Here is a 23,795-nt window from a genome sequence, read left to right as displayed (position 1 = left end):
GAAGACATGAGTGACAGAGAGGAGGAGAGTGTGGCCGACAGCTCAGAAGGAGATCAATGATCTAGCTCCTCTTCGGATTCAGAACAAGAGTTAATGATACAGCCACGCATGCGGAGAGCAATGCATAGGCAACAACAACTGAGAGATTATTATCAAAGAAAATGAGGCCACCTGTGGTTGGGTGGGGCTGTGGTAATTAGTGAGGCTGCTATAAATAACAGCCTGTGGGTTTGGCCATTGTGGAGGATTATCTGATCCTTGTGCTTCGTGACTGCTTTACTGACTTTAACTTTTTGTGTGCTGATTTTTCCCCACTTTGAAACTAAACCAGAGCAAAGTTTGTTTCACTTTGTGAAAGAAGAAGGACTGTGAATTGCCTCACAGCTGCAAGCTAAGTATCACAGAACTAATAAGGGACTTGTACAAATTACCAGTTTGTTTGGAGACGAGTGCTCTTTGCTATACCAAAAGAGGGCTTAGTGTAAGTGAATTTTCATTATAAAGAACATTGTTTTGAAGTTTCAAATGTGTATGTGTCTGAAATTTGTACCTGTGAATTTTTGGGAGGATTCTACCAGAGAGCCCGACAGAACAATACAGTTGTTAAGAAATGGAAAGTATGTGTGCGCGCACTCAGGTGTGCGAAGAAATTGGAACAGGACGCTATCAGACAAAAAGGTTCTATTGTAATTGTTATTGTTGTTTTTTTTTAAAACAGGATACATAGACTTATGAACAAGGCTTACATTAGGAATTGGCATCCTTAAGCATCATAAAGGGCTTAGAACTTTGGAAGGAGTTTATTGCTGACAACGTGCCAGAAACCCTTCACTCTTCCCCTTGATTGTTCTCAGTTGAAAACGGCATCTAGGAATTTGAGTAGTGTGACAAAAGAAAGAAAGAAAAATATTCCTGCTTGGGCAGCTGTCTTCTCTGATCCGTTCTGGAAGAGCAAGCAAACAGACTGAGGATATAGATCCACTGTTTAATTTTGCCCTTGGCTGCTCTCAGATTTGGGTTTTGTATTAAATTCTGGCATATAAATTTAATAAATGGATAGAATCATCCTATGTCACAATTTAAGAGGGTTGAATCTCCCTCCCTTGGTTTGTTTTTTTTTTACTTTAGGAAAATATATAATTCACATCTTTAAAAAGGAGATAAAATAAATTATTCCATTATTTATTAATTATTAAAATAGAGGCTGGATTCAGCTCAGTAGGCAGTGCAGAACACATTGTCAAATGAAATGGTCTAGGACTTTAGGGCCGCTCAGAGCAAGGAAGAAACCAGGTAAGTGATTAGAATCTTTTTCAGGAAGCTTCGCAAAACCATTAAACTGCAGAATCTTATTTAGACAATTCATGTGTGCAAATGCCTCATTATCAGCTTGATGAATCAATCTGATTCTTTGGGTGCTTCTGTTTCCTCTTGATTTTCCTCAGTGAGTTTGTTGATGTGTGCAAAATAAGGACTTCCTATGGCAATGTTTCCCAACCTTGGCAACTTGGAGATATCTGGACTTCAACTCCCAGAATTCCCCAGCCAGCATTCGCTGGCTGGGGAATTCTGGGAGTTGAAGTCCAAATACAGTGTTCCCTCGATTTTCGCGGGTTCGAACTTCGCGAATAGCCTATACCACGGTTTTTCAAAAAAATTAATTAAAAAATACTTTGCAAGTTTTTTTTCTATACGGTTTTTCCTGCCCAATGACATCATACGTCATCGCCAAACTAATAATTTTTGCAAATAAATAACAAAAAATAATTATTATTGTTAATAAATAATTATGTTTATAAATATCAGGATCACTAAGTGTCTTATTCAATGGTGAGTACCAGTAATAATGGTGAGTAAATGGTTGTTAAGGGAATGGGAAATGGTAATTTAGGGGTTTAAAGTATTAAGGGAAGGCTTGTGATATTGTCCACAGCCAAAAATGGTGTATTTATTTCCGCATCTCTACTTCGCGGAAATTCAACTTTTGCGGGCGGTCTCGGAACGCATCCCCCATGAAAATAGAGGGAACACTGTATTGTCAAGTTACCAAGGTTGGGAAACACTGTCCTATAGCCAGCATTGCAGTCCTACAATTAATATCACCTTCCATCATTGTCTATTAAGGAAAATCAGCTTTGGGATTCTAGATAAAGGGCTGATCTTGAAATGGAGGTCAGGCACCAGGTAGAAAGAAAGAGGGAGGTGTCCATTTCTCTGACCTCAGGAAAAGACCATGAGGTATGAAAACTACTTTTGAGGAGACACCTACCACAATCATAAAAAAAAAACCCCACATCTGGGTGCAGTTGCGTTGCTTTCTAACAAAGAGGTAGGAACTCTGTAGATCTCAAGGTAAGGATCAGAGGCAGCCCTAGCGGGGAAGGGTGCTGGGTATTGTGATTCAGTAACCTTTGAAAAGCTGCAAGCTTTTCTTACTTGAGATCAATTAATCAATGAACAAAATCCATTTGCTGCCTTCATGAACTCCAAGCAGCTTATTGCCAGCACAATAAAACAATAAAATAACAGCTGAACAACTCAAGTACTCAAGAATTTAACTCATAAAAAACTCAGCAATTAGTAACATCCATAATTTGGAGGGGGGGAAATATGTATTCCCTGAAAATTCTGCAATAAAGCAATGTTTTTGCTCTTCGGAGAGTCATCCCAGTGTCAGCAGACAGAATATTTCAGAGGGTGGGACAATCACGGAGGGCTGATTTCTGTGCCCCCCCCCCAGTTTTTCTCTCTGCTTGTTTGTATGGGATGAGTTGATTGTGATTGGAATTGAATGTCCCCAGTGCCCATAGAGCCCAAACCATGTAGATTTGTCAATGTGATATCCAGCATTTTGATTTGTACCTAGAAACAAACTCTAGCCAATACAGCTCCATAATAAAGGTTATGTAACACAGCTGTATGGTGATAGTTCTTATTTTTTTAAGCAAGTGGGCAGATCTTTTTGGCACTTGCTGTAGTTTCCAAATCATCTTCAAGGACAGGTTCACATAGAGAAATAACCACAGTTATACAACAAGTTACAATCTGTTTATCCACAGAACTGTGAATTCTAGCCAGAGGTCATAAACCTGCTAGTATTTGCTTGTGTTGAATTGTCCTTCATTGAATTAGACACAAATCAAAAGCTTCCAATATTTTCAGAGGCTGGAAATGAGCGTTCAAGTCACTGAATTCTAGAAAACCTCGAAAAATATCTGCAGTTTTAGACCCAGGATTAATTAGGTCCACGGGAGTTTAAAATTGTACGCCTCCGCACCTCAAAACTTCAGACTCAAAAGTGAGCTCAGGCCTGAGGATTATAATTGGAGTCCAGGATTACAACTATGGGATCTGGGGAAAGTGAAATAAGGAAAATTATTTATTCTTAAGATTGATTTCTAGAGCTATCAACCCCATTTGCTAGAGAAGAGCTGTATGAAAAAAAAGCTCACAAATCATATAGAAGTTTCAGATCAGACTATTATAAAGGCAGTAATCTTCCCCATGAGTGATGTGTGGTGCCTTATTTTTATCCTTTGGCTTCTAAATTCAAACATTCTCTGACAAACACATAACTTTGGCTTTATTGGAGCTGGAGATGAAGAGCAGGGCAATCTTCTGGAGAGTCTATACGTGCATTGTTTTACCCAGCAGTTGATAACAATGTCCCATGTCAATGAGGATGAATCTGTGGCACGCATGGTGTTGCCCTATGTCAGCTCCAGTGTGCATGCATGCTCTGGGCAGCTGATTTTCAGCCTTGTTTTTGGCTGTTTTTGCGCTCCCCAGGCTTCAGAAAAGCCTCCTAAAGTCTGGGGATGGCGAAAAACGGCCCAATTGCACAACCGGAAGTTCATTTCCAAACTTCTGGTTGGGTCGTTGGCCCTTTTTTTGGCCATCCCCAGGTTTCAGGAGGCTTTCCTGAACCCTGGGGAAAGCGAAAAACAGCTCAATGGGCTTACTGAAATGGACTTAATGTGCGCATGCATGGGGGCAAGGGCGTTGCATTATGGGTGTGGGCACACACATGTGCGCTATCACGCACACTTACACCCTTTTGGCACCCAAACCAGAAAAGGTTTGCCGCCACTGTCCTTTAAAAAAAAAAAAACTTTATTAATTTTTCATAAAAAAACATACAGACACACAAACATTTAAAAAACATAATAGGGGTTGCAATTGCCCCTCTCTTCTTGAAGTCAATTTTTAATACAGAAAAAAGAATATATTCTTAAATCATTAAATCAACATATTAATCTAGATGAAAAGAAGAATTTTATTTACACATTCTAATAATCATAAAATTAAGTTAATAAAAAAAGAAAAACCGAAAAATTCTAATATCATTTTAGTATATTCGTTCATTTCTCATGACATTTAATTTTAATTTTAATATTTGTCTATCCACTTATAAACTTTATTCCAAATGATATAAAATTCAGATTCTTCTTGGTCATTCAGCCTTCTTGTCATCATATCCATCTCTGCATAATCCAATTTTTTTTAAACTACATCTTCTTTTTTGGGGACATTTTCCCCTTTCCAGTTTTCTGCATAAACTATCCTGGCCGCTGTTAAAATATGTACAACTAAATAAAAATAATATTTTTTATATTTCTGCTTAGTTATGCCTAAAAGGTAAAATTCTGGGGGGTTTTCTATCTCTTGTAGTGTAATGTCTTTTAACATTTTTTCTATCGTTTTCCAATATATCTTAACTTTATTGCAGGTCCACCATTGATGATAATAGGAACCTATTTCATTTTTACATTTCCAACAATTTGGGGAAGTGTTTGGGAACATCTTGGCAATCCTATTTGGGGGGAGGTGCCACCTATAAAACATCTTGATTTGGTTTTCTTTTAAAGAAACTGATTTCCAATTTGTAATCCATACTTTCTCCCATGTCTCTACGTCAAAATCTAAATTTTTTACACCAATTTATCATATTATCTTTGAGAGTCAAGTCTATATTTTTATATTCAATCATATATTTATATGCTTTCCCTATTAATTTCTTTGGATTTGTAGTTAATAAACTACCTAAAAGTTTTTTGCTCTTATTAGATATATATGTTTTACTGTCTCTTTGAAATTTCAACTGCATCTGTATATATTGCCACTGTCCTATGTTTATAATCCGAGACCTAACATTTCTACCGAAATTACCAAATTGAAGTTCTGCAGAAATCCTCCTTGCATTGTTTTTGAAAGAACAGCAGCTTGTGCAAAAAGAGTTACTTATGTGGTGTTTGCAGAGGAAAGTTGCGTGAGGAATTAATACCTCTGTCTTTTAGCAAAGGACATTGCAGCATGATCGGAGGCCACTTGTTTAATTGTTTTTCAGTCCTTTTGATCTTAGGTGATTTATCTCCCTTCCCCCGCTTAATATTCACGAAGCTTCTGAAAATAAACCTTCTGCAGTATTCAAGGGGAGAGGACCTGGCCCTCTTCCACCCCACCCACCCACCCCCTGCGCACGATCTCATTCAAATGCTTTTTTTTTTTTCCATAAAGTCACACTGTCAATATTTGGTGTCCTCTCCCCCTGGGGATTTTGAATCTTTTCAACCATGCTCGCAAGAGGAATATGCCCAGGTTGCAAATATGATGACAATTTAAAAAATGCAGCAGTGAGCAATTGTCTCATTGTCCTTTTCCTTATTTCCAGCCCAGTAGAAAGTTAATTCTTTATGGTCAATGAAAGGTGAAGCTGTGCGGGTGAGCTGGCTGAAGCAAACATCCCAGAAAGTGCATGCTCTTTTAAAAGAAACAGTAAAGGTCTAAAATAGTGCAGCTATTTTAGAGAACTGCGGTTGTATCAAATGCTTGTGACTACTGTATTCACGAGCTGTTTTGCAATGATGTAAATCTTGGGTTTTTTTGCCCTTGATGCTTTTCACCCCGTCTTAATTTTTTTACCCTTGCAACAAGAGAAGCAAACAGCTGCTGAGAAAGGGCCTCTTGCTTAGGGAGATAGGAGATCCGAAGTTCCTCTTGAATCTTGGCCAAAGGTTCGCATTTTTCTTCTACTGAGCTGTTATTGTTAAAAGGCCAGAAAGAAACGATTATAGACGCATGGATGGTAGCTGGGTGGAAAAAAACCTGTCTCCCTTTGGCACTCAGAGCTGGGCACAAACCTAACCTGTTGACTGCAGTCTTATGTTTGGCGCCCTTCTTGCATGGTGGAAGGTCTTAAGCATAAAACGTATCAGGAAAGACTTAATGAACTCAATCTGTATAGACTGGAGGACAGAAGGAAAAGGGGGGACATGATCGAAACATTTAAATATGTCAAAGGGTTAAATAAGGTCCAGGAGGGAAGTGTTTTTAATAGGAAAGTGAACACAAGAACAAGGGGACACAATCTGAAGTTAGTTGGGGGGAAGATCAAAAGCAACGTTAGAAAATATTATTTTTCTGAAAGAGTAGTAGATCCTTGGAACAAACTTCCAGCAGACGTGGTTGGTAAATCCACAGTAACTGAATTTAAACATGTCTGGGATAAACATATATCCATTGTAAGATAAAATAGTATAAGGGCAGACTAGATGGACCATGAGGTCTTTTTCTGCCGTCAGTCTATGTTTCTATGTTTCTATTATCACCACCTGAAGCTTCAGTGAAACATAGAGCAGGGGTCCCCAAACTTGGCAACTTTAAGAGTTGTGGACTTCAACTCCCAGAATTCTCCAACCAGCTACACTGGCCAGAGAATTCTGGGAGTTGAAGTCCACAAGTCTTAAAGTTGCCAAGCTTGAAAACCTCTGACACAGAGCCTTTTTAGGGGAGGGGAGAATCAGAGACCTTCCTGACTATTTTTGTCCTGGCTTTCCTCTCATATTGGGGGGGTTGATGGGATTTTTATATTGTAATTTTTAATGTAAGCCACACAGAGCTCCTATGTGTGAGCCGGTCAGCCATTAACATCAGTTTAATACATAAATAAATAACATTAGAGAGAACAAGTTGATCTTGAGACACTTTTACACTTCTAGAAACAGTTTGCCTGGAAAGGACCATATTTGGAAGAGTGTTTTGTTCGTGATGGGAAAATGCAGGCAAAAAGTTGTATTTCTTTATTTTTTCTTTTCTTTTTTGCTGGCTCAGAAATTCTGGGAGTTGAAATCCACAAGTCATAAAGGGACCATCATTCCCCACTTTTTCACTAAAAAAGGTAAAGCTCCAGAGGCCTGGAGCAAGAGAAACTGTTCTACATGAACTGCGAAAATAATAGCAAGTACTGTACTGCTAAATGGTTGGAGTTACCCCAGACATGAGATGTTGTGGTTAGCTCTGGTCCTGCCCCTGCCCCAAGGACTGTGGATGTGGAGGAGACATCCACATGCTGCAGGCCTGTTTTGCCGCCCCCCGCCCCGTGGAATCTTCTGATGAAGGCTCCTCTGACCAAGAAGACATGAGTGACAGGGAGGAGGAGGGTGGGGCAGACAGCTCAGAAGGAGATCAATTATCTAGCTCCTCCTTGGATTCAGAACAAGAGTTAATGATACAGCCACGCATGCGGAGAGCGATGCATAGGCAACAACAACTGAGAGATTATCAAAGAAAATGAGGCCACCTGTGGTTGGGTGGGTCGGTGGTAATTAGTGAGGCTGCTATAAAGAGCAGCCTGTGGGTTTGGCCATTGTGGAGGATTATCTGATCGTTGTGTTTCATGACTGCTTTACTGACTTTGACATTTTGTGTGCTGATTTTTCCCCACTTTGAAACTAAACCAGAGCAAAGTGTGTTTCACTTTGTGAAAGAAGAAGGACTGTGAATTACCTCACAGCTGCAAGCTAAGTATAACAGAACTGATAAGGGACTTGTACAAATTACCAGTTTGTTTGGAGACGAGTGCTCTTTGCCATACCAAAAGAGGGCTTCGTTTAAGTGAATTTTCATTATAAAGAACATTGTTTTGAATTTTCAAACGTGTGTGTGTCTGAAATTTGTACCTGTGAATTTTTGGGTGGAGTGTACCAGAGAGCCCGACAGAACAGTGAGGGGGAAATCTATGGGCGAAGATGCAGACTACTTTGTTCCAACATTCAAGTTATCTTTAAATAATAAGTAATTGTTACAGTTAAACTTCGCTTTGAGTTCTACCTTCCTTTGTCATAGAAACATAGAAACATAGAAGTCTGACGGCAGAAAAAGACCTCATGGTCCATCTAGTCTGCCCTTATACTATTTTCTGTATTTTATCTTAGGATGGATATATGTTTATCCCAGGCATGTTTAAATTCAGTTACTGTGGATTTATCTACCACGTCTGCTGGAAGTTTGTTCCAAGGATCTACTACTCTTTCAGTAAAATAATATTTTCTCATGTTGCTTTTGATCTTTCCCCCAACTAACTTCAGATTGTGTCCCCTTGTTCTTGTGTTCACTTTCCTATTAAAAACACTTCCCTCCTGAACCTTATTTAACCCTTTAACATATTTAAATGTTTCGATCATGTCCCCCCTTTTCCTTCTGTCCTCCAGACTATACAGATTGAGTTCATTAAGTCTTTCCTGATACGTTTTATGCTTAAGACCTTCCACCATTCTTGTAGCCCGTCTTTGGACCCGTTCAATTTTGTCAATATCTTTTTGTAGGTGAGGTCTCCAGAACTGAACACAGTATTCCAAATGTGGTCTCACCAGCATTCTATATAGCGGGATCACAATCTCCCTCTTCCTGCTTGTTATACCTCTAGCTATGCAGCCAAGCATCCTACTTGCTTTCCCTACCGCCTGACTGCACTGTTCACCCATTTTGAGACTGTCAGAAATCACTACCCCTAAATCCTTTTCTTCTGAAGTATTTGCTAATACTGTACAGAACTGCCAATACAATACTCAGATTGAGGATTCCTTTTCCCCAAGTGCATTATTTTACATTTGTCAGTGTGTGCTAGTTAAGTCTGACTATCTTTTGCTGCTTTTGCACAGGAGAATATTCTGTATAATTTCAGACTATTTTTCTGAAGATTTATCTTTACTTTTCTCATTGAAAAGTAAAATTTAGCTCACTAACTGAAAATTTAGCTCACTAAGTTTGATTTTGTTTATTTCTTGTGGGATGGATTCGTCTCCCAATGGAGGAAGGAAGTGCCAAAATCAGTAGTGATGTGCCTCTAAGCTGTGGGCCCAGAAGGATACATTCTAGAAAGTACTGTATTTCATTTTTCATATGTTTACCTTTTATTAGCCACAACGCTAGGACAGGTTTGGAAGCCTTATTTCTTCCAGACTTGGTTTAGGAAAAGCATATTCTGGGAAGCAAGCAGTAGCAGCAAGAACAACTAGACAACTGCTATATACTGTTCTGCCGGGCTCTCTGGTAGGAGCCTCCCAAAAATTCAAGGGTACAAATTTCAGTCACACACATGTTTGAAAATTCAAAACAATGTTCTTTATCACAAAATTCAAAATAAACTAAGCACTCTTTTTGCATTGCAAAGAGCACTCATCCCAAAACAACCGGGTAGTCTGTACAATTTCCCTTAAGCAGGCATTAAGTACTTAGCTAGCAGCTGTGAAGAAACTTCACACCCCTTCTTCTTCCAACGAAGTGAGACACACACACACACATTGCTCTGCTTTGGTTTCAAAGGCGTGAAAAATCAACAAACTCCAGAAAACAGCAACACAGCATTCCTGAAGAACTGCGATCAGATACTCTTCCACAACGGCCAAACCCACACGCTGCTATTTATAGCAGCAGCCCTAATTACTGGAGCCCCACCCAACCACAGGTGGCATCTCTTATCTCCTGTAATATGTCCTTACTTGGTCTCTTGTACGCATAACTCTGCGCTTGCGTGGGTCCAAGACGTCTTCATCCGAATCAATGGAAGATAAGGGAGATTGACTGCCGGCTGTGTGCCAAGCCCCCCTCTTCCAAGTCACTCCCACCTTCTTTTTCGTCCGAGGAAACTAAACTCTGAACTGACTCTGTCGGCAATAACATAGGTCTATGACATGTTGAAGTTTCCCCTGCATCCACCTCCACATTTTCTGGAGCAGGAGTTTGGCCACAGCCAACCACAACATATACCAAGGCAAAAACAAGGGGCCAGATGTTTAGAACTTGAGGGCTTTGGGAAAAGGATATTTGAAACCTCCTGCCCTTCAATCTATGGGAACACTACTTTGCTATTACTTCAATGGAAGCAACTATCGCTTAATATTTTGAACCCAACCTATGCGAGGTTTCTGCCATGTTCAGGGAGCTTTGCAATAAGAACAGAAAAACATGGGTACTCAAGAACTATTATGCATCTATTTTATTTGTATAGGTTCTAATAAGCTATTATTTATTTCTACAAACTGACCAAGAAATACAATAGCACTGTGAATTTCTGTCATTGCTAGGAATCATTCCTCTGATAAATTGAATCGCCAATAATTGAATGATTGGGTATATTTTAGATTGAGTTATTTCATGTAGTCCTAATATGGGCCATCTATTTTTAAGGGAAGTTGGAAAGTGATGAATCCAAGTCTTTTGGAAAGTATGAGTAATAATTTCTCATGTAGTGATTTTTTTTAAAAAAATGCATGGCCCTGGCTTTTTTTCCTCTTAAAAGACTAAGAGGAATTTTAATACTCCACAGTCAAAAAGTCACCTAAGGATCAAGTGAGGAGATGAATACAGTAACTCATAAATTCTTAATTTTGGTTACGTTTCTAACTGGTATTGCTTTTGAAGTTCTTTGGATACCATACTAAGCCAAAACTCTTCTGAGTTCTACCTTTTTATTTATCTTTTGTGGTTTATAATGCTGTAAGCCTCCCAGAATCATTTTGAAGCAAGATGGATGGCAAAATACATTTAATCATAAATAAATAAAATTATTCACAATAAATTTGCTAACCTGCTCTTCTATTGCTTTGGCTTAGCCTCATCCACTGGCAACAGCCACGGTATTAATCACAAGTTTCTTTTCTCTCAAAACCAGGAGGCTGGTTTTCAAACTAGAATTGAAAGCTGGTTTCACAGATATAATATCCCAACCTTGTCTTCTAGTAATTTCTGTTTTGCTTAAATCAGTGTTTCCCAGAAGAATGCTTTCACATCGCTAGGGAATTATGGGAGTTGTAGTGTTGACCTAGCTGTGATCAGAAGGCCAGGGCTCACTAGAAGTTTGTGCTTTCTCCCTCTGCGAAAAGATGCCAGCTGTCCTTAGAAGGCAATGTTGGCTCTAGAGTTCTTGCCAGCGCTCTGTGAGCAGGACTTGAACTTTTTAAAAAATCACTCTAATGGAAAATTAATTCCAAGCTATTGGGCCAGAATAAAAGGTAAATATTGATAGTATATCAGCCATATGGCAGCTGAATCTTTGAGGCACGATCCCTGACTTCCAAGGCCGCACTGTGTTGTATAAGTAGCACATGGTATGAGTATCAGCTAATTTTTTTTTTTTAGGTTTTTTTTTAACAGTGCCCACATATACATCAATAAATATACCATAAACCATATCAAACTTTACATACTATCCAATAAACAATTAACAAACATCCTAATCTTGCACCTTTTATAATCTTGTTACCTGTCTGTTTTCCCATAATACTTCATGTCACTCCCTTCTCTCTATCTCCTTCTCTTCACCTCAGTTGTTCTCAACCTTTCTAATGCCGCGACCCCTTAATACAGTTCCTCATATTGTGGTGACCCCCAACCATAAGTCTAGAACCAATTCTCCCAACAGAGCTTTAAGCCGCCTGAGTCTACGGATCAAATAAATGAGCGAGCGAGCAAGCAAGCAAGCAAGCAAGCAAGGAAGGAAGCAAGCAAGGAAGCAAGCAAGCAAGCAAGCAAGCAAGCAAGCAAGCAAGCAAGCAAGCAAGCAAGGCCAGGCCAGGCCAGGCCAGGCCAGGCCAAGCCAAGCCAAGCCAAGCCAAGCCAAGCCAAGCCAGCAAGCAGCTAGCTAGCTGATTGGGAGGAAGGTAGGAGGGACACCCCCACTGTAAAGGCCTTTTTGCCACAGTTGTTAAATGAATCACTGGAGTTGTTAGGTTAATAACAGAGTTGTTTAATTAAACTGGTTTCCCATTTACTTTGCTTGTCACAAAAGTGGATCACGCTGCAACTGTCATAAATATGAATCAGTTGCTGAGCATTCAAATGTTTATCATATGACCATGAGGATGCTGCAGTGGTCAAAAGTATGAAAAACAGTCATAAGTCACTTTTCTCAGTGCCTTTGTAACTTCGAACTGTCACTAAAAAACTTTTATAAATTGAGGACTACCTGTACTAAATCAAGAGGCAGAAAAACCCCATCCATTTATGCAAAAGAGAGTAGCTTCCATTTATAGAGCATATATGAGTGGAAGAAAGAGATGTCAAATGCCTGTCAGATGTAATATTTCAGTGCAAAAATCTATTTCATATTCATATTTCTATTTCCCAAAGCAGCATATAAATTTAACAAATAAATGAAATCAGGATCCATTTCCTATAAGAAGCTGTTTGATCTTTGTAATTAATTCCGAACTCTTATTGTAAAAGTTTCAATATTTCAATGTTACCTGGGCTTTTAGTCCTCTTATAACATTTAGAATCAACATCTTATTTAGCTTTTTGCTGTTTAGAAACATAGAAACATAGAAGTCTGACGGCAGAAAAAGACCTCATGGTCCATCTAGTCTGCCCTTATACTATTTTCTGTATTTTATCTTAGGATGGATATATGTTTATCCCAGGCATATTTAAATTCAGTTACTGTGGATTTATCTACCACGTCTGCTGGAAGTTTGTTCCAAGGATCTACTACTCTTTCAGTCAAATAATATTTTCTCACGTTGCTTTTGATCTTTCCCCCAACTAACTTCAGATTGTGTCCCCTTGTTCTTGTGCTCACTTTCCTATTAAAAACACTTCCCCCCTGGACCTTATTTAACCCTTTAACATATTTAAATGTTTCGATCATGTCCCCCCTTTTCCTTCTGTCCTCCAGACTATACAGATGGAGTTCATTAAGTCTTTCCTGGGACCCGTTCAATTTTGTCAATATCTTAGGTGAGGTCTCCAGAACTGAACACAGTATTCCAAATGTGGTCTCACCAGCGCTCTGTACAGCGGGATCACGATCTCCCTCCTCCTGCTTGTTATACCTCTAGCTATGCAGCCAAGCATCCTACTTGCTTTCCCTACCGTTTATTTCAGATTCTTTAACTAGTAAACTTTATGATGCATTCTTCTTTTGTACTGGATTGGAGAATGTTCAGGATCACCTATCATTTTTGAAGTTGTCATTCTGAAGGTGTCTAATAGGTTAGACGTATAGTTAACGAGCAGTTTTCAAAAATAGTTAGAACGTGAGGTTTGCGAACTCATGTCCTTTAGAACAGGAGTCTCCGGATGGATGTGAGGAGGTTCCTGCTGCAGTCAGACAAGACATCCTTGAATCTGTTGGTTGCTATGGTACTTCAACCACATTAAGTCAGCTGTGGCAAACCAGGTGCAGCAGAGAAATGCTGACACATAAGTGAGTGGGAGCAGATGATGGACATCTGCATAAAAGCCCCAGGGAACTTAGATTTTGCCACTACCATTTCCTACAGCCAAGCTCTCTGCTGATACCAGCTCGCCCTGTTTCTTTTCCTTGAGGCATTCTGGATTAAATATTTCAAAAATAAACACAGTCATTTCTTCTGAACATAAATACATTAGGATGCTGCATATTCTTGGCTTGCGTAGTTCCGTAAAACTGTTTGTGTGGACCTTAATGATATATAATGCAAATCTGAGCAAACAAATGATGCCAAGGTTTGCTTGTCATTTATTTCATAAATAAACTGCGTTAATGTATGAAGTGCTGGCGTATAATTTATGCAGCACAACATATCATCTAGGAAATTGCAAAGAACCCCAGAACCCAACAATGGATAAAAATCAAAATAGCATGGATGAAGTAATGCTTCTTTAACAATATCAGCATTCATCTTAAATTTGCCAACAGGTCGCAGAATGACCTCCCAAGCTTCAGAAGAATGTTCTAAGTAGATGAATAGACATGGAACATCTTGCACTAGATCAATGGTGCTCAACCTTTCTAATGCCACGACCCCTTAATCCTCATGTTGTGGTGACCCCCAACCATAAGTCCAGCACTAATTCTCTCAACAGAGCTTTAAACTGATTGGCAGGAAAATCAGGGAGACACCCCCACTGTAAACGGCTGATTGGTCGGATTGTAAAAATATATTCCAAGGCACCAGAATAGAAGCTTTAGTTCGGAACATCATGGGAAATTTGTCTTTTCCCATGGTCTTAGCTGACCCCTGTGAAACGGTCGTTTGACCCCCAAAGGGGTCCCGACCCCCAAGTTGAGAACTACTGCACTAGATAGTAAAAGGTAAAGGTTTCCCTGTTCAGTCATGTCTCACCGTAGGGCATGGTGCTTATCTCTGGTTTTTGGCTTGTGTTATCTGAAGACATTTTTCATGGTCATGTGCCCAGAATAACTATATGCCAAGGGGCATGGAATACTGTCATCTTCCCACCAAAATGGTACCTATTTATCTACTTGCATTTGCACACTTTCAAACTACTAGTGGGCAGGAACTAGGACAAAGAGCTCAACCCATCGCTCAGTGCCTTGATCTCAAACTTGAGTTGTCATCTTTCCAGCTGACAGGCTCGGCATATTTAACCTTTGAGCCATTGTGCCCCTCTGCATTAGATGGTATCCTTGCCCAAATGAAGCAATGTCTTCCTACAAGTAAGAATATCATATTGTTAAGCATGGAGGTGACAGTGCTATGATGACTAGGAAATGTTTTGTATCGGGAGAATATTAGTCTTCTGATTGCCAACTGAACTGAAGCTCAGATAGGTCATTCAAGAAGATAACAATTCTAGAAAGTATAGAATGAATGGAGAGGGGGGGGAAAACAAATTTGATTTGGGTTTGCAAGTCAAACCCATATTTAACGCCCATAGAAGTGTTGTGTCAGAACCAGAAACAAAAAATTCATGCCAGATAAACACCCAAGCATTACTAAATTGTAACCTGTAGCAGTTCTCCATGGAGGAATGGTTCAGAATTGAGAAATAAAAAATAAGGCAGGAAGTTTGTGGTTGTAATAATTCCAACTAAAAGTAGTGTCATCATTTCTGAATGTAAGAGAGAGAATATTTTTTCACACTGACACATCTTATGCTTCATGATTTTGTTCATGAAATGGATGAAACCAGCCTCAAATACCCATATTATTTATTCACCCACCCAGACTGCTTTTCTCCATCTGTAGGAGTCACGTAAATGATGTTATCAATCAGAAAAGAAAGAATTTGGAAAAATGTGTCAGATTTTGAATACTATTCCACAAACCTAAATATCTATATTGCTTCTTGCTGACTGAATAAAATAGCTTCCAACTAAACCATTTCTCAAATTACCTTTTTTTTAATCTGCAAAAGTGGAAGGAAAAAACTTACCTTGCTTGATCTTCTTTTCCAGAAGCATAAGTTAGAATAATATCTATGATTCCTGAGCCTAAAGCAGTGTTTCCTAACCTTGTCAACTTGAAGATATTTGGACTTCAACTCCCAGAATTCCCCAGCCAGCATTCGCTGGCTGGGGAAATATCTCCAAGTTGCTAAGGTTGGGAAACACAGGCCTAAAGCATTACCACTCATTCTAGACCCACAATCTTTATTGAGCAATTTCATCTGCTGCCAAGATCTCATCACTGTAATTATTTAAAACAATCAACTAAATTGACTTGAAAGGAGTGACATGGCAAAGGACTTAAGAGCAAACTAAGTGATTATATAAAATGGCAAAAGAATGGGGAAGGCATGTTGCGTTATTATTAATGATAAAAGACAAGAATTCCTGTTGAGTTCTCTGCAATCATTTTGAGATTTCTCTAAATGAATCATTTCTTACTCAAGCGTTTCTTCATAGTATCAGATAATTCCAAAAACTATTTTAGGGGCTTCTGGGTGTAATTTTTCTGATATTAGGAAAAGGGGGTGTAAACAGTGCTTAGTTAGCACTTATAGAAATATATAAATTATCTCCAGGACCGCCTTCTGCCGCACTAATCCCAGCGAACAGTTAGGTCCCACAGAGTGGGCCTTCTTCGAGTCCCATCAACTAAACAATGTCATTTGACGGGACCCAGGGGAAGAGCCTTCTCTGTGGCGGCCCTGGCCCTCTGGAACCAGCTCCCCCCAGGGATTAGAATTGCCCCCACCCTCCTCGCCTTTCGTAAGCTCCTTAAAACCCACCTCTGCCGTCAGGCATGGGGGAACTGAGATATTCCTTCCCCGTAGGCCTTACAATTTATGCATGGTATGTTTGCATGTATGTTTCGTTTTATAATAAGGGTTTTTTAGTTGTTTTAGTATTGGATTGTTACATGTTGTTTTTGTCATTGTTGTTGGCCGCCCCGAGTCTTCGGAGAGGGGTGGCATACAAATCCAATAAATAACAACAACAACAACAACAACAACAACAATAATAATAATAATAAAATGCACACTACCTTAGGATGGAGAGGAGGGTAAATATGAAAAATTCCCCATCGTAGTTAATACAGAATATACATACAAGTCTTTCTGATACTGATTCAACCCCAGACTACCACAATGTTTTAGTCTAGCTTCAGCAGAGGTTGTTTCTTTTCAAGTTCTTCGAAGGGACGTTTTTAGCTTGTCCTGTGACATTTTAGTTACTACATCCCAAAATAACACATTCACGCCACTTTGGAAATGGGTCATATTGTTCTGTTAAGTTTGAAACACTGTGAATTAGAAGTTGTTACCCTTTTAATGCCTTATATTTGGAGCAAAGGGCAGGGTGAAGAATTATGTTCCTCGCTATGCAGAAAACTCACTTTCAGTGGAGTTGAATTTTGAGGGACTGAGTAAGATTGCAGTTCAAATTCTTATCTTAATAGTTCCTGGGTCTACAGATTTTTAGATTATCAGGGATACCCTATCTTCTCCATTTACATTCCTAGAAAAATGCTCATGTGTGTGGGAAGAGTTGAGTGCAGAGAGACGAAAACCAAGGGTGGCAATTTATGATGGCATCACTTAGGACGAGTGTTGTCAGTTTAAAAACCTTGCTGATAAAAGTCATACATAAACAAAAGTCAATGAAAAGCATATCCAGAATTGAGGTTGTGCAATGACAACTGCCTTGAAAACCTTTAACCTTCTAGCATTTTGGAAATGCAATCAAAAGTAGGGAAATAAAAACAATGCCTAATAGAAGATATGAAAAGGTGGCTGGTGGGTAACACTACCCAAAAAGATACACATACTCTATTACGGTTTCTAAGTTATTCCCTTTCCGGTGTTGGGCAAAGTACAATAATACCGCAGTAAGCCAAAGAAATTAAGGCATGAGTTTAAAAAACACAATCATTAAATACCATTTACAGAAATACCATTTTTTAATCACCCCATAGCTTTCTATCGTTGCAAACTATCCATTCATACATCCTTTCAGATATTGTTTTTTAGTTCTTTATAATTGTCACCTCTCTCTTTTTTCAGGATCTCATTAACTGTCCAATCATGGTCTTTTCCTGTTCATTCCTTTCAGCCTTCCTTATGTTTGTGTTTGACTAAGTCCTTATTCATTCTGCCTCTGTGGCCTCAACATTCCTCTTTTGTACTGAGTGTTCCCTTTTCAGTTCAGTTCATTTTCACTCAGTACCTGCCTATACAGTCTGGATCCAGACTTGTTTATCACATATACTTAAGTATCTTAAGTTTAAGCTCATCTGTTTGGAACCCATATCGCATCTCAGACATCAACACCCTTGAAAATGTCCAAAGATACTTCACCAGAAGAGCCCTTCACTCCTCCACTCAAAACAGAATACCCTACGAGACTAGACTTTCAATCCTGGGCCTAGAAAGCTTAGAACTAAGACACCTTAAACAAGATCTGAGTATTGCCCACAAGATCATATGCTGCAACGTCCTGCCTGTCGGCGGCTACTTCAGCTTCAACCACAACAACACAAGAGCACACAACAGATTTAAACTTAATATTAACCGCTCCAAACTTGACTGTAAAAAATATGACTTCAGTAACCGAGTTGTTGAAGCGTGGAACTCATTTCCGGACTCCATAGTGTCACCCCCAAACCCCCAACACTTTACCCTTAGATTATCTACGGTTGACCTATCCAGATTCCTAAGAGGTCAGTAAGGGGCGAGTACAAGTGCACTAGAGTGCCTTCCATCCCCTGTCCTATTGCTCTCCTATATCTCCTATACCTTTCTTCTATTCCTATATCTCTTCTTCTATTCTTTCATTGATATGTTCTATTACTATACCTTCTTTTCTATTATTTCTTAAATATATAACTCCTCTATAACCTTCATCATGTATTTTACTATGTGTATATAGATATATACCCACTAAAACCCTCATTGTGTATTGGAATAAATAAATAAATAAATAGCTTATTAGAAATGGAGTCAGCTCACTTTTCCATTTCTCTTGACAACCTTCATTTGAGATAACCAAGTGGGTTGAAGTATGCTTTTATACACAAATATTCTTGCTTTTTCATCAAACATAAGAGCAATAGTGACACTGTGGTTAAAATGCAGTATTGCAGGCTAATTTTGCTGACTGCAAGCAGTTCGACCCTGACCAGCTCAAGGTTGACTCAGCCTTTCCATCCTTCCGAGATTAGTAAAACAAAGACCCAGATTGTTGGGGGCAATATGCTGACTCTGTAAACTGCTTAGAGAGAGCTATAAAGATCCTCACAACAAACAGACCACAGAAACTCATTGCCCTTCTGTTACCATTTGTGAGTCTTTACATTGCTCTGTTCTCTATTGTTCACCTTTATTAAATTTCCATCAACAAATCCTCTGGTTTCTTTGCTATTCATACATAACTTTCAATCATTCACTCTGTTTTTCCTATGCATTTACTGTAAGGTTGTTAAAATGTTTCATCTGACAAGCGTGGAGTTTCACCCTCCACCACAAGAGTTCTGAAACTATATCATAATGAATTTAAAATTAACCATGTTACGGGGTGGAAAATTTTATACTCCACATAAATATCATATATTAAGTAAAACAAAACTGTATGATTTAATAAAATAAAAACTTCCAACCAAAACTAAAAGCAACTTTCTTAAATAGGAAGATTGAGCTTATTTTTGCTTAACTCCCAAAACCTGGTTTTTGTTTCTGAGAGGGATGCTCTTGTTTTTCATTCCACATTTACCATTTTTCAGGACTTACTCTAAATGTAGTAAAATCTGGTTTGCAGTAATAGAATTGTGGAAATGGAATCAATATGGACATAGACTTCTCAATTCCTTGAGCCACAATTGTGGGAGAGGTTGAATTGAGATTTTTATTTCCAAACAATTGTCAGAGGAAACATTTTTTAAAAAATCCTTCTCTTTGGTACTACTGAGTTTATTAACTATCATGTTCTCATACATGTGTTGATGAATTTGACTAAAATGTATACATCTACAGGCATTCCAAAGACTACTAATTTATTACTAAATGTCCCCCTGTCAAGATAACAAAAGACTCAGAAATATTTCAAAAAGGAAATTGAAGTCAGATAATATTTTTTCTGATATTCAATGTCAGGTTATCATATACATTGCAGAAATGAGAGTATACACCATTTTAATTGTGTTAAAAACCCCATCTACAAAATACAATAAGTAAGCTTTAATCAAACCTGTCATCAAGATCTTTGACAAGGTCAAGTTTTCAGTAGATATATTTTATAAAATAGATATAAAAATCATTTCAAAACAATATTTTGCAACACAGATAATGGAAAGCAAGCTGTGGTTGGCAATTCACAGCATTCTCATGCCTTTGCTAAAACAAGAAGGCGATACAAAACCATTTTATAAGTTTGAGGTTGATAATCATGCTAGACACAACTTTAAAAAAAGATTAATAATTCCCCTCTCTTCCCTGCCCTGTGTTATTCACAACACCCCAATTGCAACTCCCAGTTGGAGAGCACCTTAACCTTGAAGAATTGATTTCTGAGGATTTGATTAATCGTACCTTCCTCTCCTAAATCTCTCTCTCTTTTTTGCAGTCATGTCACATATAGCTTTGAGACTTTTAACTAATATTGGAAGAGTCCTGTTATTCTGCATAAAGTAGCAAATTATGTTCCATCTACCATCAACAAGATTTCTATGGAATGAGAAGGAGGGGCCATGTTCAATGCCTGCATGCTAAAATGTTAGAAAAGATCAGCTGGGGTTTTTTTTCCATGTCATCGGTCATTGCACCTTTGACACAACATCTCTTGCAGTATCTCGAGGTCCCAGCCTTCTCCCGTCTCAGCAAACAGTTGAAAGAGCACAATGCAGAAATAAATTGCTTCACCCAACAGCTGATGCATTGAAGATTGATGACTAAGAAACACTCTTTCTACATTCCAAGGAACTCAACCCCACATTCTTGATCCTGTTGGAATGTTGTTACTCATCCTAGGCTTAATTATATCTTTGAACGATAACTCTATTGCTTTGTTTGGGAGTCTGAAGGACCTGGGTCTTTGCAAAGGTTCAGCCCTTTGCACATCGTAGTTTGAGTTATGCATGTTAAGCAGATCATGAGTATGATGTTAGGCCCAGAGTTTTAGCAGCATAATATTAGGTTGATTTATTCAGAAGGAAGCCCCACTGAAATCAATGGAATTTATTCCCAGAGAAGCACACTGAGAAATTGCAAGCATTAAAGCTTCAGATTAGAACAAAAAGGAATAATTTGTCATGGGCTGGAACAATAAATGGGGTTTGCATAACTTATAAATACAGCTGGAGAGTTTATTTATTTATTAAATTTGTATGCCACCCCTCTCCGCAGACTCGGGGCGGCTGACAGCAGCAACAGAAAAACAGTGTAAAATACAAATTCAATAATTAGAAAGCTAAAAACCCATAATTAAAAAAAAAACAAAAAACATTCACACAACATACCATACATAAACAGTATAGGCCTTGGGAAGATATTTCAGTTCCCCCATGCCTGATGACAGAGGTGGGTCTTAAGGAGTTTGCAAAAGGCAAGGAGGGTGGGGGCTATTCTAATCTCAGGGGGGAGCTGGTTCCAGAGGGTCGGGGCCGCCACAGAGAAGGCTCTTCCCCTGGGACCCGCCAAACGACATTGTTTGGTCGACGGGACCCAGAGTTAGAAGAAGCATGCCAATCTGCTACTAAATTCTGATACCCTCTTTTTAAAAGTGATGGGAATATTTGGTTCATCCTCCACATTTACCTAAATCTCTCTTCTTCGCAGCCATTCATGAAAGTTGCCAAGTTTCTTTGCTGACACATCTCAAGGCCAAGTGCATATATTTGAATGTGCATATTTGTGGTTTTCAGTGTAGCCAGGATCCCATAGCAGGCGTGTTGTCTTAACTTGCCTAAATCAATTTCTACTTCTTTTCTTTCTAGGTCAGTTTTCCAGACGTCGAGAAAGCTGAATGGCTCAATAAGGTGAGAAGCAATTAGCTCAGTTCCTTCCCTGGCAAGTCATGGTTGTGTGAAAATACTGACATGAATGATTTTAACTCTGCGACAGATTCTGGCCCAGGCTTGGCCCTTCTTTGGCGAATACATGGAGAAGCTTTTGGTAGAAAATATTGCCCCAAATATACGCGCTTCTAACACCCATTTGCAGACCTTCACCTTCAGCAAGATTGACATGGGAGCAAAGGTAATTAATGGTCAGCAGAATAATTGATCAAAACATTGGGTGGAAAGTCAGGCATCATAATGACTGTTAGTATACTGTATGTCAGTGTTTCCCAACCTTGGCAACTTTAAGATATTTGGACTTCAACTCCCAGAATTCCCCAGCCAGCGAATGCTGGCTGGGGAATTCTGGGAGTTGAAGTCCAGATATCTTCAAATTGCCACGGTTGGGAAACACTGCTGTATGTAACTATGTTGGATGTTGCAATACAGAAGCTAACAATGTAAATTTACGACTATATCTTTAAGAGTCATTTGCTAGTTGGCCATAAGAGGGAGCCAGCGATGTTTATATTTGCTGTGTGTATATTTTGTTGTGTGCGAGAATAATAATAATAATAATAATAATAATAATAATAATTATTATTATTATTATTATTATTATTATTATTTATTAGACTTGTATGCCGCCCCTCTCCGAGGACTCGGAGCGGCTCACAACAAATAATATTAAAAACAGTTATGAAAAAACCATTATAAAAAAGCAGTCATTATTATTATTATTATTATTATTATTATTATTATTATTATTATTATTATTATTTATTAGATTTGTATGCCACCCCTCTCCAAAGACTCCAGACAAACCATGCATAAAATAAAACAGCTAGGGGTATATCAATTTCCCCAAGCCTGGCGACATAGGTGGGTTTTCAAGAGCTAGCGGAAGGCAAGGAGGGTGGGGGCAGTCCTGATCTCTGGGGGGAGTTGGTTCCAGATGGCCGGGGCCGCCACAGAGAAGGCTCTTCCCCTGCGTCTCGCCAGACGACATTGCTTCGTCGATGGGACCCGGAAAAGGCCCACTCTGTGGGACCTAATCGGTCACTGGGATTCATGCAGCAGAAGGCGGTTTACAAACCTGGTTTGTAAACCATTATTAGGATTATATGTGTATGATATTGGACTGTGCAACTACTATTGCTTATTTGTCTATTTGTATATAATAATATTGTTCTATTTTGTACTAAGTCTGATTCATTGACTGACTAACCCACATTGCTACAGTTCCCCTGCTTAAAGTTTGTTGAAGGTTTATTACCTAGTCATTCTAACAATTACTGTATCCCCCATCCTTGCCTGTTTCCCTTTGTCAAGAGTAGTAGATGTATCACATTGCATTGCATTGTTGTATGGTTTTAATGATGGGATTTTTATGTGTTTTTAATATATTGGACTTGTGACATTGTATTCTGTTGTGAGCCGCTCCGAGTCCTCGGAGAGGGGCGGCATACAAATCTAATAAATTATTATTATTATTATTATTATTATTATTATTATTATTATTTTGAATGGCAGGTTGGGAACTGGTCTTCAGAAAGTAGTAAGAGTTACTCTAAAGGGAGATATAGTGTTCCCTCGATTTTCGCGGGGGATGCGTTCCAAGACCTCCTGCAAAAGTCGAATTTCGTGAAGTAGAGATGCGGAAGTAAATACACTATTTTTGGCTATGAACAGTATCACAAACCTTCCCGTAACACTTTAAACTCCTAAATTGCGATTTCCTTAGCAACCATTTAGATTATTACTCACCATGTTTATTTATTAAAGTTTATTAAAAAAAAATATTTATTAAAGGCAGACGAAAGTTTGGCGATGTCATATGATATCATCAGGCGGGGAAAACCGTGATATAGGGAAAAAACCCACAAAGTATTTTTTAATTAATATTTTTGAAAAACCGTGGTATAGACTTTTCGCAAAGTTAGAACCCGCGAAAATCGAGGGAACACTGTACAACAAAAAATCCTTTGAATTCAATACAAAAATCAATTAAATGGTTGCCTCTGTATACACACTGAAACGTTGCTCGGGATGGATGGGAATGAAGGCTTGTATGTCTAGATACACAATCACTTATTTAGAGGCAATGCTGCTTTTGTTTCTAGCCCCTCAAAGTCATTGGAGTCAAAGTCCACACAGGCATGAACAAGAAGCAAATCTTGCTGGATTTAAACATCAGGTGAGTTGGTTTTCCTGCTAGCTGTCAACTTTGTTTGAGTTGAAACTGAGAAAAATGATTGTCTTTTATGCAATGAATGGTGAATCAGGATGATAAACTGG

General features: G+C 38.8%; 1 protein-coding gene across 1 annotated transcript in view; it reads left to right on the top strand.

The window, feature by feature from the left end:
* Positions 1 to 23,795, top strand: part of ESYT1 (extended synaptotagmin 1) — a 102,762-nt gene that overhangs the window by 31,844 nt on the left and 47,123 nt on the right. The window contains exons 2-4 of the mRNA XM_070740590.1: positions 21,435 to 21,476; positions 21,562 to 21,696; positions 23,621 to 23,694. Of these exons, the coding sequence (XP_070596691.1) occupies positions 21,435 to 21,476; positions 21,562 to 21,696; positions 23,621 to 23,694 (251 nt within the window). The remainder of the gene's footprint in view (positions 1 to 21,434; positions 21,477 to 21,561; positions 21,697 to 23,620; positions 23,695 to 23,795) is intronic.

This window comes from Erythrolamprus reginae, chromosome 2 (genome assembly GCF_031021105.1).
Source record: "Erythrolamprus reginae isolate rEryReg1 chromosome 2, rEryReg1.hap1, whole genome shotgun sequence".
NCBI lineage: Eukaryota > Metazoa > Chordata > Lepidosauria > Squamata > Dipsadidae > Erythrolamprus > Erythrolamprus reginae.
The sequence above is the reverse complement of the archived record's forward strand: the minus strand, read 5'-3'. Positions and strand labels throughout refer to the sequence as shown.